This window comes from Oreochromis niloticus, linkage group LG11 (assembly GCF_001858045.2).
Source record: "Oreochromis niloticus isolate F11D_XX linkage group LG11, O_niloticus_UMD_NMBU, whole genome shotgun sequence".
Lineage (NCBI taxonomy): Eukaryota > Metazoa > Chordata > Actinopteri > Cichliformes > Cichlidae > Oreochromis > Oreochromis niloticus.
The window spans coordinates 33,096,656-33,115,729 of NC_031976.2; the positions used below are offsets into that span (position 1 = coordinate 33,096,656).

Sequence of the window (19,074 nt, forward strand, 5' to 3'; positions counted from 1 at the left end):
ATTTCTGCCCATGGTTGCACTGATATCACAGCAGTCTGTGAGGGTGTAGGCCAGTCAAATTTCAGAGGTGATGGTTGTGATTGTCGTTCTAACCATGGCTCTGCCCATCAGATATAAACTTAAATATAAACCTCTGCAGTGTTTTGGTGCCCTAAAAATATAAATGTATTACTCAGACTAGGCTCAGTCTTCTTACCAGCACATGGTCACACCACCAGACCTCTCTGCCTGAGCTGAGCTGTGTTAGCCTAAACTTTAGCTTGGGCTTTGAGACTGAGACATTGTTTGCTCAGTTGTTGGACCAATACAGAAAATCTGACAGAATGGAGAATTACTAACAGCACAGAGATCCCACAGAGCTCAGTGGTCAGGTGTTGTTGTACCCGGCAGCTCAGTATGTCAGTGTGAAGCGTGAAGGGAACAGCAAGACTTTTCCCAGGTTAGAAAAAGTGAGAAAACGACTCCACTTGACAACATTGATTTGTGAGGAGTGACTGGCCTGTGTGGGATTCCTCTTGAATCGTGGGAAGTGTGTTCTCAGCAAGCCCATCATCAGTGTAGCACCACATGTCTCGCTGAAAATAAAAGCAGCCTGGAGAAGCTCACATTAGAAACAGGAAGCGCTTAAGCAGCCGGTGAGACACTCCACTTTACCAGCTCATTCACCTCATTGATTTTCTTAATCAAAGGCTAAACTGATTTGCAGACCAGTGCTGTTGCATAAGCCTACAAAATGTACTTGATGCACTAAACAGACTGTTTCTGAGCAAGGAAAAGAAATCTGTAGAGAAAGTTTCAATACACAAAGCCAGGAGTGTAGAAATATTTCATCATATTTGACTGAAGCTTGACCTCTGTGTAGAGGTGAAAACAGAGGAGATCACAACTGAGATGTAGAAAGATCCAAAAAAGCACCACCCTGCTGATGGTGTCAAGACTCTGTGAGCTGTGGGAAGATGGACTGAAATAATGAAGCTTCCTGCCAGGCCCTACTGTACCTCTGCTTTGGGAGATTTTTTTTCACTTGTAATAATCACTTGCAATAGAGCAAAAAATGAGGCCTTTGAATATGGACCCTGTTTTTATTCCACTTAGCTGAAAATCAATAAATGCATTTAGATTAGTTTGTAAAGTATTGGTTAATAGTTTACAGGGCTTTCACACCTTTTAAATAAAATTGAAATGTTAGACAGAAAATAAAATGGAACAAATGTAGCTTTGCACTAGATGAAGAAAACAACGGGTTCAACAACCAGGACGCTGGGTATTTTTCTCTAAAGCAGTCATTTCCAACCTGTGAGGCTTAGATCCTGCTGGTGGGAGGCAGAAAGAACAAAGGTTTTTATTTCAAAGCAAATTTCTTGTGAATCAATTTTCTGGTGAATGCTTTTTCCTCATGAAATAATTAGTAAGAGACGATACTGTGCGCTCCAATAATTTATTGAAAATGCATGAAAAAGCAGCACAGCAGTGTTTTGGATTTTCTTCTGATGTCTGTAGCTAACTCTCAGGTCACAGTGTTCATCCATTTAAGTTTACAGGTCACAAACGTTAGAGCAGAATCTGCGCTATAAAAAAAACAACAAAACGCCTGTTTTTCACCTCCTTTCAGGTTATATTGAAGAGGCATGCATCATCCCCTGCCCTTCAGACTGTAAACTCAGTGAATGGTCCAACTGGTCACGCTGCAGCAAGTCCTGTGGGAGCGGAGTCAAAGTTCGCTCCAAATGGCTTCGGGAGAAGCCTTACAACGGAGGTCGGCCGTGTCCTAAACTGGACCACATCAACCAGGTACTGACAGCGAAACTAATCTGCGCGCTAAGACTTGCGAGCTAGTGGCTGAGCAGGAGATTAAAGTCAAAACTGAAGCTCTTTTCAGCTCACCATTGTTTAATATTTATGAGCTGTGCTACAATATATCTGTAGTTATTACAAGTATGCTGCACATTATACATATCCAGCACTAGAGAGAAAGAAATAAATTAATTATTTATGACAATAACTTGAGTCTGCAGAGCTTTCTCTTACCTTCCGCTCATTATTGCTGCAGTCATTTTTTTTCTGAGCAGCGACACCGCAAAAAGCAACGGGTGCTATAAATGGATCCCATCCACTGAATTAATGCCCCCACATGTGCCAGTTGATTCCTTAAGGTTCTATGATTTGCTCAAATGAAATGCTTTCCAGGCCTTAGAGTATCAGCAGATGCAGATTAAGGTTGTGTCGAAGTACGCCTGGCAGTGTGTGTGAGTCTGCTAAGTTCACACAGGTATTTATGCCACAGGCTTTTCTGATTATGAACTCTTGAATGTTGCATTAATCATAGGTTTTGCACTGTATGAACAGTTGGCATGTGCTCATTAATCCATCTGTCTCCTTTTAATCCAACCCGATGCTCGCTGGATGTGACTCATTGCTACAGGCCCAGGTGAGAGCTGCTTTCCTCAGCTATTTGTAATGTACTCACAGATGTTAAGTGTCACCAGTGTCAGTGGGTCACTGACAGATAAATGTACACAGTCACAATGTCATGAATGTAGCTAAACAAGGTCCTATAGGAGACTTGAGTTTTATTTATGCAGACATTTCTCAGTGGCAAAGCTTTTCTGGGGGCAGAAATAATCTCGTTGGCTGAGTTAAACCTCAGAGAGCTGAGCTAAAGAATCACAGTGTATTAGGCAAACCTTAACTGACAAACTTGCATGGCTAAGATGAAATATTAAAAAATAAATATATTTGTAGAGGCGACTTTTTTCTTTTCGACCACGAGGATCATATTTGTTAGCTAAGCAAGCCTCTGAGACTTTCCCTGCAGCAAAAAAGTTTAGAAAAGAAACTGCAATCTGCTACATTTGATTTGCTGCTCTATCAACTTCAGAGTGTTTGTTATTTTTCTCAGGTGTATGAGGTGGTGCCATGTCAGAGTGACTGCAAACAGTACGTGTGGGTGGCCGAGCCGTGGAGTGTGTGGAAAGTCAGCAACGTGGATTTGAAAGAAAACTGTGGAGAAGGTGTCCAGACCAGAAGAGTCAGGTATTTGTCTGTTTGCTTGCCATTATGGCTTTGCTTATTTGTTTGCAGTGTTTACCAAAAAAGCATTATTGTAACTGAGCATGGCATTTATTCAGGCAGACCAGAAAGTTAAGCTCAGCCGATCAGCAGATATCAGCTGCAGCCAGCATTAACTGATGACTCAGCTGTTTGTGCTTCACAGCAAATCTCATATAGGGTTTTTTATTTAAGCCGCACTGGGGTGGCTACAGTTGCTATGCAAGCCACTTTGCAGCCCACAAACTTCCCAGCTCCTCCTTTCATTCTATGCCTGACTTATTCAGTGTGTTATATGTTGTCACTGATGCTCTGTTCTATATGATGCTCTCACTACTTATGCAAAGCTTAATGCAGGGGTGTCCAACTCCAGTCCCCAAGACCTACTGTCCTGCAGCTTTTAGATGCATCCCTACTCCAATACAGCTGAATCAAATGGTTGGATTACCTCTTCAGCATGCCATCAAGTTTGACAAAGGCCTGATAATAAGCCATTCATTTGATTCAAGTGTGTCGGAACAAAGATGCGTCTGAAAGCTGCAGGATGGTAGCTCTCAAGGACTGGAGTTGGACACCCCTGGCCTAATGCATAGAAAGCCTTCTTCTTTCATTGTATGCAAGTATAATGATAGCATAGAGGCCCCACACAAACATAACACCTGTTAAAATCATTGCAGATTTAAATAATCTTATTTTTACTGACTGGATTTTATTTTGTGTCTTTTAGAGTTGAAATAATTACAACTCCACTACAGTTTTAAAATGTGACAAATTGATGCTGCTCTTCTTAATTCAGTTATTCAATAATTGGTGTTCCTATGGCACACCATTAAAGTACACAAACGTATGCACATTTTCTATTTTTGGAAAATCATTATCTGGTACTGATCAGCTGGTGAAGTAGATTGAATTACTCAAAACAAAAACATCTTAAAAACAGTGGATTGAAACACACAAACATGGGAGCAGCTCTGCATATACAGTCCTGATAATAACCAACCTGGCATCTTAGCATGATTGTTGGTGGTCCATTAAGCTGCTAGAGTGGCTAATGTACAGTCAGAGTGAGTAAAAATGCTAATGACTTCAGCTGAGTTGTTCCTCCTTAGAGCAGATGAAATTAATACTGTAAATGGCCTACTGGGGTGTAACGAGCTGCAATTTAAATAAAAGATTCTGACCGAGGCAGTTGAGGAAATCCAGGTTCTGGTTTAATTGAAAAAAACAATTTACTTACCTTATTGTAAAAAATGTTTTTGTTAAAACTTAAAATAAAAGTTAAAATAAAGGTGAAACTAGACGTTTTTTTATAGACCTGACCTCACCTACTCTGGGGGATTCACCCTGCCGTGTGAGGAGCACATAGGTTGTCAGGTACTTCATGTACCTGCCAGCTCCCTGTCCAGTTAAAACACACTGTCTGACTATTTCTTTCTTTGCACCACAACAGCAGAATTGCTAAAATAAGGTCAAACTCTGGGTATTTCTTGCCCGATCCCACAGGTGCATGCTCAACACGATTGACGGCCCGTCTGAGCCCGTCGAGGACTACCTGTGCGACCCAGAGGAGATGCCCTTGGGGGCCAGGGAGAGCCGGCTGCCCTGCCCTGAGGACTGTGTCCTCAGCGACTGGGGCCCCTGGAGTCGCTGCACCCTGGTGAGAGTTGAACCCACATCAGAAAGCAGCAGCTCAGCTGTCTGGCACAGAGCAGATATGGCAGCGTCAGATTTCTGTGAAGTCCACTGATATGTTTTTCTTGTTGGGAAAAATTTTCTGAGGTTCAGGAATTCAAAGCGTGGCTGCACTGTATCATTGTGAGCAGTGTGTGAATCTTTGTCAACAGGTTATTTCTCGTCCACCAAGGAGGAATAAAAGAGATATATGAACTGGGAAGAAGGAGAAAAATGGCTTATATATCACCTATATTACACTGTACTCACTGTGCATTCAGCAGGGAGGGAACATGATTTATGATAAAGATTCAGGAGCATGTAGAGCCACACACACACACACACACACACCTGGATATATTTCAGCAGTAATGTAGCAGCAAACATAAAAACTGAGGCTAAAAATATTGCAGCTAATTTGTGAACATGATTTGGCAGACAACCAAAAATAGTCTTACACAAGACCACGAATTCAGTTTGTAAAAAATTACTTCACTGTAAAAAAGTTATGGTAAATTAAATATAACTGATATTGGTCTACAGCTGAGACAGTTTCCTGTTCCATGGTGACTTCAGATTTGTAAAAAGACAGCGGCCCCTGCAATCAGCACACACCTACAGGCTGCAGCACACACGCAATGTTCGTTCTTTTTGCAAAAACTTCCAAAGGTGTCAGAACATCCTGTTCAACTCCTCCACCCAACACCTCCGTTTGATGGTAAAAAGCCGCTTTAACTGCTCTGGTTTCACCCGCTGTTCTCACAGCAGCACCCTGCCCATTGTTAATCACACCCCATTCTCTCCCAAAGTGCTTGACGCACCATCTTCCCACAATTCCAGTCTCGACGTGGAGTCTGCAGTGGCACCAGCAGGGCCTCTCACATGTTTTATTCATCATGCCAGCAATGGAGTTATTCAAAAGGCTGTCATTTTCTCCCCCAACTCTCTTCTCTGCGAGCAATGACCGTGTAGAGTCTGGTGATTTACCATTCCAGCAGAATATCTGTTTCAGCCCTCCTGTCAATTCCTGCTGGAACAAAAACATCGAATTCCACATTTTGGGAAAGAAAAAGTCTTATTTAAAGGCATTCCTCCAGGCATAGGCAAGCCATCGGAGAACATCTTGACATTAACACTTTAAATGAATCACGGCCCAATAACTTCATAAATAATTCTAACAGCTAAATTTGCACATTTAGTGCCTTCAATCATCAAAACACATGAACACCATGGCTGCAGGAACACTATGACTTTGTTCCGGGTCAAGGATATGCCTCAATTCACTTCTTATCACTCGCTACAATATGGCCTGTTTAATCATTTATGCATTCTAATAGCTCAGGTTTTTAATGGGAAGTCTCTGTTCCAGCCCTGTACCAGAAGTAACTATCGAGTGCGCACAGCATACACCATTCGACCCCCCAGCGTGGGAAGAGAGTGTCCAGACACGACCGAAAAGGAACCCTGCAGCCTTAACCTCAACTGTTTCAACTACTTCTACAACATCACAGGTAAAAGGAAAAGTTGAAGAAGCCCAGGTTTATAGCCTAACCCACACTCATTGGTTGGTTTAAAATGGCACACTGAATCTCCCCAAAAAGGATGTGGTGATATAAAAGTCAAAGGGCTTCATGGCAGGGAAGGCACAGACTCTTGGGACTGTTAATGTTCTGTTGTAGTTACTGCAGTCATGCTGTGTTTGAGTATTGTGATTGTACAATATGTTTTTATGGCTCAGAACAGCATGACGCTCCACACATTGTCTTGGAGAAGGTCCTGGCTCACTTGAGCCTTCCAGACTATAAAAGCTAGCCCAGACGAACTGCTAATAGCTGTTTTTTCCTTATCTTTTATTTAGACTCCTTCCAAGCCGCGTACAAAGAGCAGGTTTGTGACTTCCTGTGTCTTCCTCCCCTCACGCAGATGGCTGCCCCTCACTGAGCCTGGAGTTCTTCTTTCCCACTGTTGCCAAAACACTTGCTTATAGGGGATCATCTGATTGTTGGAGTTTTCTCAGTTTTCTTAGTATTATTGTAGGGTCTTTACCTTACAATATAAAGCGCCGAGGGGCAACTGTTGTTGTCATTTGGCGCTGTATAAATAAAATTCATGTTCATGCATGTTCAAGATTTGGACCCGGGTGTCTCACACCAGAAGCTGCTGTGACGATGATACATCTAACCAGTGTTCATGTTCAGTTAATATGTGAATGTTTAACAACGCCATGGTGATGTAACTGCGTGGTGGCATGGTGACGCAGGAGTTCCTTAAAATAGTACAGATGTCTCAAAGTGCTATTAATCATCAAGTCCTTATTCTGAGAAGTAAAAAAAAGTATTCTGGCCATTTTAGGTTTGTCTGTGTTATTTCACTACATTTCCGAGTGGATGATTAACACGGGGATTGTGGCCTCCTGGCAGTCTGTATCATCACGTACTTCCCGAAAATGGCAGCACTGCTGCAGCTTTTGTGATTTTTTTTTTTGAGCTGCTGTCAGTGATGTGAACCAAATCTCAACCAAATCAGTGACATGAAAATCAGGCCCTTAAATATAAGCCTTAAAATGCAGCATCAGATTGAGCCCCTCACGGGATGAGCGATCACTAAACGGCTCATCTATTTTCTTTTTTTCATTATCTTTATCGCTTTTGTTTCATTCTAGTAGGATAATTGCAGACCATGCGGGGTCTTATCACAACCTTGTATAATGGCAATGTAACGTTAATAGGTCTGTTTTGAGTCCAGCTCACAGCTGGTCTTCGCAACGCTCGTCTCTAAAAGCCAGCTATTTGTTTGTTGGTTGGTTGTTTATCTCTTTAGCGCCGGTTTTCACAGGGAGGTTGAATAGGCACACATTATGTTTGTCTTCTCTGCAGCTACAACCATTAAAGCCCGGAAGAGTACAAGTAAACCAGTTGGCTGCGGGCCACTGTGGTTAAATGCCTTGCTCAGTGGCACCTCTGTGTGTGACTGCTTGGAACAGAAAACATTTCTGATTAACTGTAAATAGAAAGATTTTCAAAATAGATTGGAGCTGGCAGCCTACCCGAGCCTCCCCCTCTAATCCTCGGGACATCACAGCTCCACCTCGCATGTCACTGAGGTTATGCTTTAATGTTTCATTTTGGAAACTGTAAAAAACAATTTCAATAGAAGTGAATAAAAGCAGAGTTTGGCACTCACTTAGTTTGGCAGCCCACCCTCCTGCTCCCTCTGCTCTTTGGAAAAGGTGACATATTATCCCAACTGCTGAGTTCACAGTGGCATGCAGGTATCCTGGGGTATATGTACTTAATATATGAGCAGAAATTATTATTGGGTATTCTTTTTCCATTGTTGATGCAGAGATCATCCAAGCTGCTCCTTCCTGCAACGTTTCTCTCCTTTGCTTGCTGCCTTTCTCTCTGTCTCTTACTGTCAGTCTTTCTTGTTGCGATCTCCCTATTTCCAGTCCCCAGAGTGCCACAAAGCTCCTCAGCAGAAGGAGACACAATTTCCCGAGTTGAGCTTGCAAACGAGCTCACTGCAGCTAAAAACAGCCGCTCATCGCACGGCGCTCTTCGTGAGTGATACCTCAGCCTCCCTGTTGTTGCAAGTTTTTTCTTTTTCTTCTTTTTTTTAAGCAGCACTGTGGTTGTTTAAAGGCAGTGGCACCCCAAGTCTGGAATAAAATGCTGCTTTTTCCCTTCACAGAAATAATTTTCTCAGGGTGCCAAGTTCTGCTTCCTAAGTCTTTGGATTTTTCTGTTCATGTTTATTGGACTGAATTTGTATTGAAGCAGCTTTTAAATTCTGCTTATTTTTCAAAGGAGGCAACTCAGATCAGACCAAATGGCCACACAACGCAATGCCGCCATAAAAAGATACTGATGGCAACCAGATTTATTGGATATAAGTGAGATGTCAGAAACCTTAAATGACCTCTCTGCAGGCATCTGTTATTAAAAGTCATCTTCAACAGCCAGAAGCTATAAAGAGTCTGACTCCAGAAATACAACAAAACCACACTGATTATTTGTAAAGAGGTGGCAGAAGGAGAGAAAGAATGTAATGCCACAAAGGTAATGAGCTGAAGTCAAACTTACAGTGTGGCAAGTACAAGGCATGCGCACTGCTCTGCTGAGTCATCTGGCAGCCTAAAATGGTTCATTTATATGCTTGGCATGTGTATCCTAAAAGGTCTATCTAGTTTCTGCTCTCTGATGGCTGGGAAATTTTAGTGTGTCAGCAGTGGAGCTAGTGATTAACTTGATCATGTCGCACTGTGTCAATACGTCATATCAAAAAATCGACCAATTAATTGATGTTTTATATAAAAATCCTTGTTCTTGTCCTTGCTGGGAGACACTGTGTATGAGCGTACTGTATAAAAGCTTAAGGTAAGCAACTTTCAGAGTGGAATGAGACAACATAAAGCGACAATGCATTTTTGTGTGCTCCCCCATAAAAAGCCGAAGATACACTACGGTTGTTTCTCACTGTTTGGGATTTATTCTCTCTGAAGTGTAAAGACTTTGTGACAGCTGTGGCATTTGAACACTTCTGAACAGCGTCTCCTTGTGTTTTGTCCCCTCCACATCATCCCGCTTGAACTGAAAATACATCCAAGTACAGAGGCAGAACACTTGTGAAAGGCTGGTTTCTTGTGACTTCAATGCTTCCTCCTCTTCTTTTCGCTTCCTGCTCTCATCTAAATCATGACACCCTCTCACCTGCCTTCCAGCTCTGCTCGCACTCAGGGTGGTAAAATCAACAGCTGCAACCTGCTGAACGCTGGTAAATATTTGATATGTGGTAAAGTTATGTGCTCTCAAAGCAGGCAGATAACAGTCGTATTGTAAGGGTCATATAATGCTGTAAAACACAGTGCACTTGATGCAAGGATTACCTTTTACGTGATAGCTTATTAGTGAACGCTGCTATTTAATAACTATATTAACATTAATGAAGTAAGTGCTATTTCCTGTCACAAACCCGCAGATCCTTATCACCCAACTTAGCAGTTCCTCTCAGTTATTCGGAGCATTTAGCATCTTTCAGCTCATTATTTTGGTTTCCAGCCTCCAACTGTGCTTGTGCACTCAGAGAGCTCACATCAAGGTTTTATTTGCAGACTGAGCAGCTGTTTTTGGTGCCAAAAAAAACCTTTGAAAAGCTGCAGAGCCACAAAGCTAGCAGGCAAATGTACCAAAGCCATTTAGTAACTAAACAGCCAGAATTTTCTTTAAGTCATTTTTAAAAAGTAAACTGAGCTGAAATGATTTGTAAAAATTTTGGTTTTGTCAACAAATATAACTCCAAATAAATGCTCCTGTTAATTCGCAGCATCTGTGATCGTTTCCTGCTATCTCCAAGTGGCAAAAATTACAAATTGAGGTCTTGTCTTAAATCAAGAATTTCTCGAGAATTCACTTGAGAATCAAAAGCAGAACTATTCAAGTTGATGTGGTACGCTATAATAAAAGAAATCAACTTTAGAAAGAATTTGCATAATGGAATAATCCAACTTTGACACATTTGGGAGAACACAGTCTCAGTTCAATTAAATAGCACGTTTAACGCTTTCAGTGCAAATCATATCTATTCAGATCATATTTCAGAACTTATTTACAGTTTCCTTAAAGATTTGGGTGCCATACATGATTTGTTTGTTGATGCTTTAGAACAGCTCTTTGTTTTACTGCCAGTGCTGTTGGTGAGCCTTTTCTAGAGTTGCACTCATAAAGTTCAGGGCAGCTTTGCTGTGCTGTCTTTGTGCTGGATTATTCAACAGTGTTTATTTTCAGTTATTTGCAGAAAACAAACTGAAATTAGTTATTTAAACCACAGCAGATGCCAAGTCTTTGCATATTTATTCAACTTATTATCTGGTGTTATTTATAATTTTCTCTGAGAGAGCCATTGTTGCTCAGAAAGCTTGACAGTGGTAAAGAAAAAGGAACAAAGTGAGATTGTTTCTCTATACGACTTTTCCGATTATGTCCCAGGCTACATGTACTGTGTAAAAATAAATCCTGCTAGTATTAAAAAAAACATTATGCTGGGCATCACTACAAAGTACAAGAAGTTCCCAGGCTGTTGCTGCTGAATGTGCCCGGAGTCAGCATTGAAAATGAAGTTGTACAAACAAACTGTGTTAGAATCACTTCTGTGATCACATGTAGATGTATACTTGCAATTTCACTATCATCCTTAGAATCTGCATTGTGTCGAATACTGCAAGCGTCCTATTCAGCAGGCCCAAATGTAACCGTTCACCATGAACAAACCATCAACGGCCATCAGATCAAGAGTATCCTGTAGCACTTTTCTTCTGCATTCTCACTGTTGCACATACAAATTTCTCTTCCAGGACTAGACTGTCATTTTCGAGCTTCATTCCTAACACCCTGAACTGTCTAAAGGAGACCCTTTGGAGCCAACTTCTTGACATGAACCAACATGGCAGCTCACAGCTTGTCTTTACAAGCAAGTTTTTTGGCTTTTGGCTTCTGCTCGCCTGCCTTTCTTGGCAGATTTAACTTCTGAATTTCAAGTTGAAGATCCTCATTTTGACAATGCAAGAAAATCCAGCTTACGTTGCAGGTGGTATTTATATAACAGGACTGCCACTGGGCATTCCAAATACAGGCTAGGAAGAGGTATGCCACTGGGTATAAGGTGACTTCTTCAAAGGGGGTCATGGCAAATTGCTGTTCATAGGCACAAACAGCAGTGCCGTCTTCAGCAGTGATTCTAAATATTTGTGTAAGTAATTTTAGTGCTAAAACTAGTAAAATTGTGAATATGTTTTGTTTCTTTTCAGACTGGAGTACGTGTCAGCTCAGTCCAAACGCTGTCTGTGGCAGCGGCATCAAAACCCGGATGCTCGACTGCGTTCGCAGCGATGGCAAATCGGTGGATATAAAATTCTGTGAAGAGGTGAGACTGGAAAATCCTTCAGGTGTCTGCTTTTGGACTTTCCCTTTTTGTTTCTTGGACAAATCCAATTTTACTTTCTTTGTTTGACACACTAATTTTTTTTCTTAATGACGTGATCACATAACTCATTAAAATATATTATCGCACCGTTCCAGTACTATTCAGCCCACAGCAACATGAAATATTCAGGAATATTCCTATGCAGAGATTGTTGTCGTTGCTTCTGGCTGAGCGTTTTATTCATTCATAATGTGTCGACTCCATGTAATTGTAGCCGGCGGGCTGTGGCAGAGCCTTCCCCACAGCTATTTAACCCTTGGCCCACTTCATCATCTGGCTCATTCACAAAAACGCACTGTGTCGGGATGGTTTTCACAGCAGCCTTTATAATCCAATTCGGCTGGCCGGAAGCTGCCCAGCAGCTTGCCCTTTGCCAGAACAGAGACTTCTGGGAGTTGCAGTACTGAGAGGTCAAGTCAGTGTCTGGCCATAGCAGATTGAGTTTGCAGCGTAATGATTGGTTGCCTGTTATGCGAATGATCTGATGATGTGTTGTTTGAAACATGTGCTGCAGATGAATTTGGAGAAGAAGTGGCAGATGAACATCTCCTGTGTGGTCGAGTGTCCTGTCAACTGTCAGCTGTCGGAGTGGTCAGCCTGGTCAGAGTGTTCACAGACCTGCGGTCTAGAAGGTGAGAATTTGAGATGCACGTTTTTGTCCTGAGCAGTTTCCACTGCCATCAAAATCCAAGAGTATGAAATCGGTAACCTTTCACGAACAAGACAACTTTTCTAAACACTGCGTCTCCTTTTCATCATTAATTGCACATTAATCTTACTGATTTACTTCCATTGCTCTTTTCAAGTGCAATAATGAGATTACACTGGAGTAAAGGCAAAAGCCAACATAAACAAGTAAACGAGATAAATAAGTTCAGGCAAAATAATGAAGCACATATACGTTTAAGATGGTCTATAAATGTTTTAAGATGTGTTATAAAAGAGGATGCCAGATTGTAAAGTTGCATTTCAGTCTTAATGGCAAATGGCCAAACATAGATTCTTGAATTTGCAACAGACGACTAAAGCTAAAGCAGCTGAAACAAGGGCCCTGACACACCCTTGTACCCTCACCTGGTAGAGCAGGCGGCCCAGGTACCATGCAACCCATTTGCTGTGTGTCACTCATGATCTCTCCCCTCACTTCTCTGTCTGCGCTACACTGTCCTATCAAAGAAAAAACAATGGCCATTTCCAACCACCTCACATTCCTGTTGCTTTATCTATATTTACCATTTATCTGTTGAAAAAAGAAGATCCAGCTGTGATAACATAGCTATTATTGTTTTTACCTCCTTAGTCTGTCTTTACTGTAGCAAGAACTGCCAAACAGGCAGTTTTTAGTACTTTGGTAGGTTTACTGTAGTATGTCTGTCCATCCATCTGTTTGACTGTGTATGCAAGATGCAGCTTTACCAAACTTTACAGGTGTACATTTCAAATCAAAACGAGGGCCAAGTTTATTGGTAGGTGTAGTCTAAAAACTCATTGTTCCCACAGCTGGTGTGACCACATATTGGAGTGTGGTCAGTTGTGTGCATCTGTGTGGTGCGTTTTAAACAAATTTAACTGTAGGAGAGGATTTTTTTTTCTTGGAGAGTTTGAGATATTCCTTATTTATCTCATACTAGGCCTTCACACGTCATCTGAAACAAGCCGCTTAAGCTTCTCCTCCTCCCTTTAGTGCTTTCTTCTGATTGACTGGCTCCCACAAACAGAAGAGAAGAAGTGTTTATGAGACAACTATATGAAGGAAATTTATGCTCACTGATGTACAGAGTCAGGAGGAATAAACTGTCTAAAACAGGGGATTACTTGTAGAAAACTGACCTTTGAAACTGGCCGTGTTTAATATCCCCCATTGTAACTACATGTAACCAGTGTGTAACAAAAATACTAGAGGATGGCAAATTGCAAAAGGAGGATGGGTAACCACAATGAAGACACAGCTGCAGAAATGATGAAACAGTGTTCTGGTTGTATTAAAATTTTGTGCTCTGTATCACAACCAACAACAATAATCAAAATGCATGCACAGAGACCAAGAAAGTAAAATAAAGTCAGACCCCGATCTTTTAAATGTCTGTGCTATCCAGTTCAGGCCTGTTGGGTGATCTGGGCAGTTTATTGGTGTGAAGTTAGTCAAACAATGGATGGATGTTTTGCACAGTTTGTCCTACCACAATTTAGGGAATTTGATTCAGCTCCATATGAGCTGTGGCTCGACACCCATTGCAATAAAGGATCAGCGTACTTCTATGGATTTCCAGAAGGTCTGTGGACTCAGTTTTGTTTTTGTTAAATCTCCAACTAAAAAAGAAACCTGACCTAAGAGCAAGGTCAGAGTTATTTCACATGCATGCTGGTGTGGGACTAAGCAGCCTTACAACCGTCACCAAAATGGGAACAGTTAAAGGCGGGACAAAAAATCCTATTGATTAAAAATGAAATTATCCACCCAGGTCAGAAACTAACAATAAATAAATAACAAAAACCACATTAGTACTAATTCCAACAAAAGATTTCTACTTCTATCCGTTTGTTACTGTGGGCTACATACATGTTATGTACACATGGTACCAAAGCATTGTATTTGGAAGAAACACATCTCAGACATTTCGTGCTCCCGCTGGAGACATTTAGCTAGAAAAACTCCCACAAACAAAGCAGAGGGAGTCTTTATTTAAGCCAAAGTTACTGCGTTATAGTCTTTCCAAATGACCATAGAAAATTTGTCGTCCTGTTGGCTGGTTGTTGTTCCAGCAGTTCACAGAATTGATTCTGTTCCATTATATCTTCCTGCTCCCCAGGGCCGAGGGAGCCCTTTGAAGAAAGGGCTCTACAGCGATAGTTGGTAAATCAAAAGGAATAAGATAAAGTTTTTTTTGTTAAAAAAAAAAGGGCAAAGGCGGGGACCTTATTTGATGTGGGTTTTTTCTGTGTATGTGTGGGGGGAAGTTTTTTTTTATTTATTGGAGTGGGATATGAAATTGTACAATTTGCGTGTGAATATGTGGGAACGCTGGTTGTTTTATGTGTTGAAAGCCAATGTAGGTTGGTAAAGGTGGATTTTGAGGTGAGCACTTTCCTGGATTGTCAGTGTGAAAATGTAAGTGGAATATGCAACAAATGGAGGGCTGTGAGAGTTGAGAGTGGGCAGTTTAAAGCAGGTAGACAGGAAGGTTGCTTTTAGAAACGTGTGTGAAGGGCTTCTATGTCGAGTCTTTCAGTTAATTCATAGCATCAATTCTGCACTTAAATCAAATGGTCTCTGGGGTTCTGCGATGAATTGGATTTATTTAAAGAGGTTTTTCTGAGTGATGTGGAATAAAAGCCTTTTTACTCAAGTTGACCAAGAACCAATCAAGATGGCAAAGGGAAAAAAGGTGCAGTATTTCATGCCATTTAGAAACTCCTGCTCTGTTAAGTGAAGTGCTATTGTGCGCAGTAGGATTAATTTAATACATTCAAAACAAACACATGCACATGAATTTAAATGAGCTGTTTATAGAAGGAATAGATGACTGCTGTGTGGTACACCACAATGGTCACTGCATGTGTTTCTGTGTTTAGCTTATTGTTCAGGAAAAAAGGTCTCTTTGAACTTTGCATTAATTGTACTGTTTTATCAAGAAACCAAAAGCTCCAGAGGCTTTAAAGAAAAGAAAAACCCTCCTGACATTAATCTTCTCTCATGCTGGTAAAACAAAATGCTCAGATTTCAGTGCTGTGGTGGAGAGTTTCCAACACAGGAACCTGTTGTTAGCTAACTTCAGTTCTACTTAAACAAGTAAAAGTGACTTTTTTGCTTCAACTTCTTATATGAAGTAAATCTTTAGTTCACAATGTAGCATCTTTATACTATTGACATTATTAAACTTTGGATTGGTTCCCTATAAGCCTCGTTTTCACTATACTGTCTGCTGCTGAAAACATTTCAAGGGGGAAACAATGGCAAGCAAAACAGTAAAGGGACAGGAATTTTGTTTTTCCCAGAAGGAAAGGGTCCAGTGGATTTCCTGCCCCAATCAGGCTGACCGCCATCCCAACCCCAGTTAGCCCACCGCTGCCTTCAGGCTGCAGCATGTGTAGTAGGCCCTGGGCTGCTCAGAGAAACAGGAGAATGTGACAGCAGTTTATACACTTCTACCAGGTTATACAGTTACTAAAAAAAAGATTTAGAAAGTATGAAATTGTGTCAGAGTTCAAATGTTTTTGGTCTCTTTGAGAAGATTATGCTAATGCACTGACTTTGTCAAGTCTTCCAAAAATCAAGAGTGGATATTTTTCACACAAGCAAGAGTAACCCACATTAAAGGTGGTTCCATATAATTTTGACACCGCCCCCTGGTGACAGTACACAGCTGCAACATTTAGACGATGGTCTGCAAAACTCTGCATAACATCAGCGCACAACATTAACGCCAAATGGCTGGAACAATATCATTACTCCTGGTGATTTAAGCTCATTACTTGGACATCTTTAGAAGGAAAAACTGCGCTGTATGCCATAGGGGTTTCATTTTCCATTCAGGATAACAATGATAATCTTGTTTTGTTTCACAGTAGGGAACACATTTTGAAGTGGAGAAAGTCTAAAAAAAATCATGAATTGAACGTGCTTATGGGTGTGGAGATGCTCTCGGAAAAAATGAAAGAAACGAAAAGACAGACATTCACTCAATAAAGACCGTTCTGGGATTTATAAAGGTTCAAGAGCGACACTAACCTATTTGCACTAGACAAACAAGTAACAAAATCCTGCTTATATAAAAGCCTAATGAGAGATCCACAGAAAACCAGAGATAAATATAACCTTTTTTTTTTTTTACACTCCAGGTAAGATGTGGCGACAGCGGTCGGTGGTTCAGGCATCTCAGGGCGACGGCCGACCGTGCCCTTCTCAGATGGAGCAGTGGAAACCCTGTCCTGTCCGACCCTGCTACCGCTGGCAGTACAGCCCCTGGTCTGAGTGTCGGGTAGAGGTATGTCAATACATATAAAAGTTATACCATAATCCAGGTACATTAAACATTAATAATTGTATCGACCTCTGTCAGCTACAAGAAATGGAGCTCGGGCTCAGCTGAGATCAATACTCTAAAACAGTTGGAGCCAGAAGGTGGATTTTAGGAGGGTGAAGTCTAAGAACCTGATAAAAAATAATGGAGTCTTTAGTATTGATGAACAAGCTCATCATTTCCCCACTCATAGGGTTATTTTGAGAGATGGACAGTATAAAAAATCAATCTAATGCATCTTTAATGCTGATGCATTACTGTAAACCAATACCTTTGCCAAGAAATTTGGCAGCCTGTACACTGAAATTTGCATCGTGTGGCACCAGGTCAGATTATTAAAAGCATCCAGTGCAATACTTTATGACATAAAGCAAAACTTTTCAAGAGTAAATGTGGTTTTATGGGGACACACGGAGACAGGTAATGTCATCTGTTACTAACATCCTTTGCTGCCCCTCACTTAACTTGATCAAAAAGGAAGTGTTTATAACCTCTGCCATCCTCGGCTGCGTCAGAGTGAGAGGCAGAGACAGTCGCCATTTTATTAAATGCACTCTGCATTCACTTCAAAAAAAGGCAAACCATCCTGTGGGTGGTAACCTCTTATCAAACTCCAATCAGGACCCAGCCTGTGGTAGACTCCCAAATGATATTACCTGACTAAGCAAATGCAAATATTAGCAGAAAATGTATCAGATAAGATGATCCTGTGAGATATTTTGTTCTTTCATGAAAAAAATATAAAGGACAATTTAACTCCCACACAGGAAAGAGACTGAAAATATATGGGTCAGCTTATCTTCCTTATAGTTTTGAAATACATTTTAATAGATCCATATCTCTACTCATAAAACAAAAGACAATAACAATTCTTCATTTAATCCACCAGGATATTCTGTTTGCAAATGATATATCTTCAAGGCCTCCCTTTAGAGAAGTTTCTTTTCTCCATCCCTTCCACTCTAGGGTGTCCCAATAACTTCAAAACAAGGAGCAGACACTCTGTACTGCCTGCCTGCCAATAGAAGGTTATTTCCAATACTGCTTTTGTGTTTTCAACTCCCTACCAGTCTTACCCACATAATAAAATCCACAAGGGCACTTTAACAAGTGGTCTACATGTGCAGTCCTGCATGAGATGCTAACCCTGACCTTAATTTTCTGCCTGTATCCGAGTGTGGAAAATGGTCCCCTTTAATCATTTGTTACAGTTCACACAATTTCCGGACGAATGACAGCTTAAAAAGTAGAGGTTTAACTAATCCATGTTTGTATTTGTGCTCTCTTTTGTTTCTGTAAAAATACAAACCGCTGTACACAGTGCAAATATATAGAACATATTCTGTTCTAAGCAACAATACGTTTCCAGGTCAGGTATGCTGCCTTGCTGAGAAGCTGGAAGTGTGCAGCTTAATGCCTGCAGCTTTTCATCCTACAGCTCAGCTCAGTGATGCTTTTTTCTCTTGTCTTAAAATGTCTGAGATGCATAAACACTTTTGGTACATTTGTTTGACTTTAGTTTGTCAATTCAAATGGCAGAAGTTTAATCTACTAGGATTTTTAAACTGCTATCAGATTGCTGCAGGTTTGTGTGACACCCCCTTCCCTCACTGTGTTAACTCATCACCGTCTGTCTTCTTCTATGGTGTTTATGTCCTGTCAGAATGTGGTTTGTGGACACGGCATGCGCTTCAGGAACCTGTCCTGCTTCGTGTCGGATGGCGATGATGAGGGCAGCCTGGTGGACGAGGAGCTGTGCAGCAGCCTGGAGGTGGCTGTCGACGGAGACAAGCAGATCAGACTGAAAGAGAGCTGTATCCTCCCATGTCCAGGTAATAATGCTGACTTCAAGGTTTCAGTGGTAATTATTTGTTGTTTGGGCTGCATGAGCAACCTTGGAAAGTCGTGTCCAAACACTGAATAGAAGCAATTAGATGCCCAGTCCACTGTTATTAAAAAAAAAAGTTCTCTAGTGAAAAAAACAAACGGTTAAAATGAATCAATTATGACTTTACTCTTACTTTACTTTTAATTTAATTTTCTTTAATATTCTGCGAATGAAATAGTTCCTCCAAATCAGCTTTTTGCCACACAAGTAATAGGAAGCTATGGCAGCAATATGCTGGATACTGTTAACCTCAGTCTCTGTCAGTAAAACTGATCAGGCATGAAGTACCCACGAGGAGTCTATAGACTTTATGTAAAAGAGCCCCTTGATTTTTGGATTTGTTTTTTATTAGCATTTAGATTGTTGCTAGGTTGTTCTTTTGGATCCAGGAGTAATCAACTTTAAACCAGAGGGTTATCAGTGCTAATTAGTGATAACCGAGTAATAAAACTGCAATTTCACTAA

At 41.0% G+C, this 19,074-nt stretch overlaps 1 protein-coding gene across 5 annotated transcripts in view; it reads left to right on the top strand.

Moving 5' to 3' along the window:
• Nucleotides 1–19,074, top strand: part of thsd7ab (thrombospondin, type I, domain containing 7Ab) — a 189,115-nt gene that overhangs the window by 141,122 nt on the left and 28,919 nt on the right. For all 5 annotated transcript variants that reach the window (XR_003222220.1, XR_003222219.1, XM_005455116.2 and 2 more), the window contains 9 exons: nucleotides 1,613–1,791; nucleotides 2,423–2,428; nucleotides 2,900–3,033; nucleotides 4,552–4,705; nucleotides 6,089–6,230; nucleotides 11,525–11,640; nucleotides 12,215–12,332; nucleotides 16,540–16,685; nucleotides 18,385–18,553. Coding sequence is in view for 3 of the 5 variants with exons in the window: in XM_005455116.2 (XP_005455173.1) it covers nucleotides 1,613–1,791; nucleotides 2,423–2,428; nucleotides 2,900–3,033; nucleotides 4,552–4,705; nucleotides 6,089–6,230; nucleotides 11,525–11,640; nucleotides 12,215–12,332; nucleotides 16,540–16,685; nucleotides 18,385–18,553 (1,164 nt within the window). In the remaining 2 variants the exon portion in view is untranslated. The remainder of the gene's footprint in view (nucleotides 1–1,612; nucleotides 1,792–2,422; nucleotides 2,429–2,899; nucleotides 3,034–4,551; nucleotides 4,706–6,088; nucleotides 6,231–11,524; nucleotides 11,641–12,214; nucleotides 12,333–16,539; nucleotides 16,686–18,384; nucleotides 18,554–19,074) is intronic.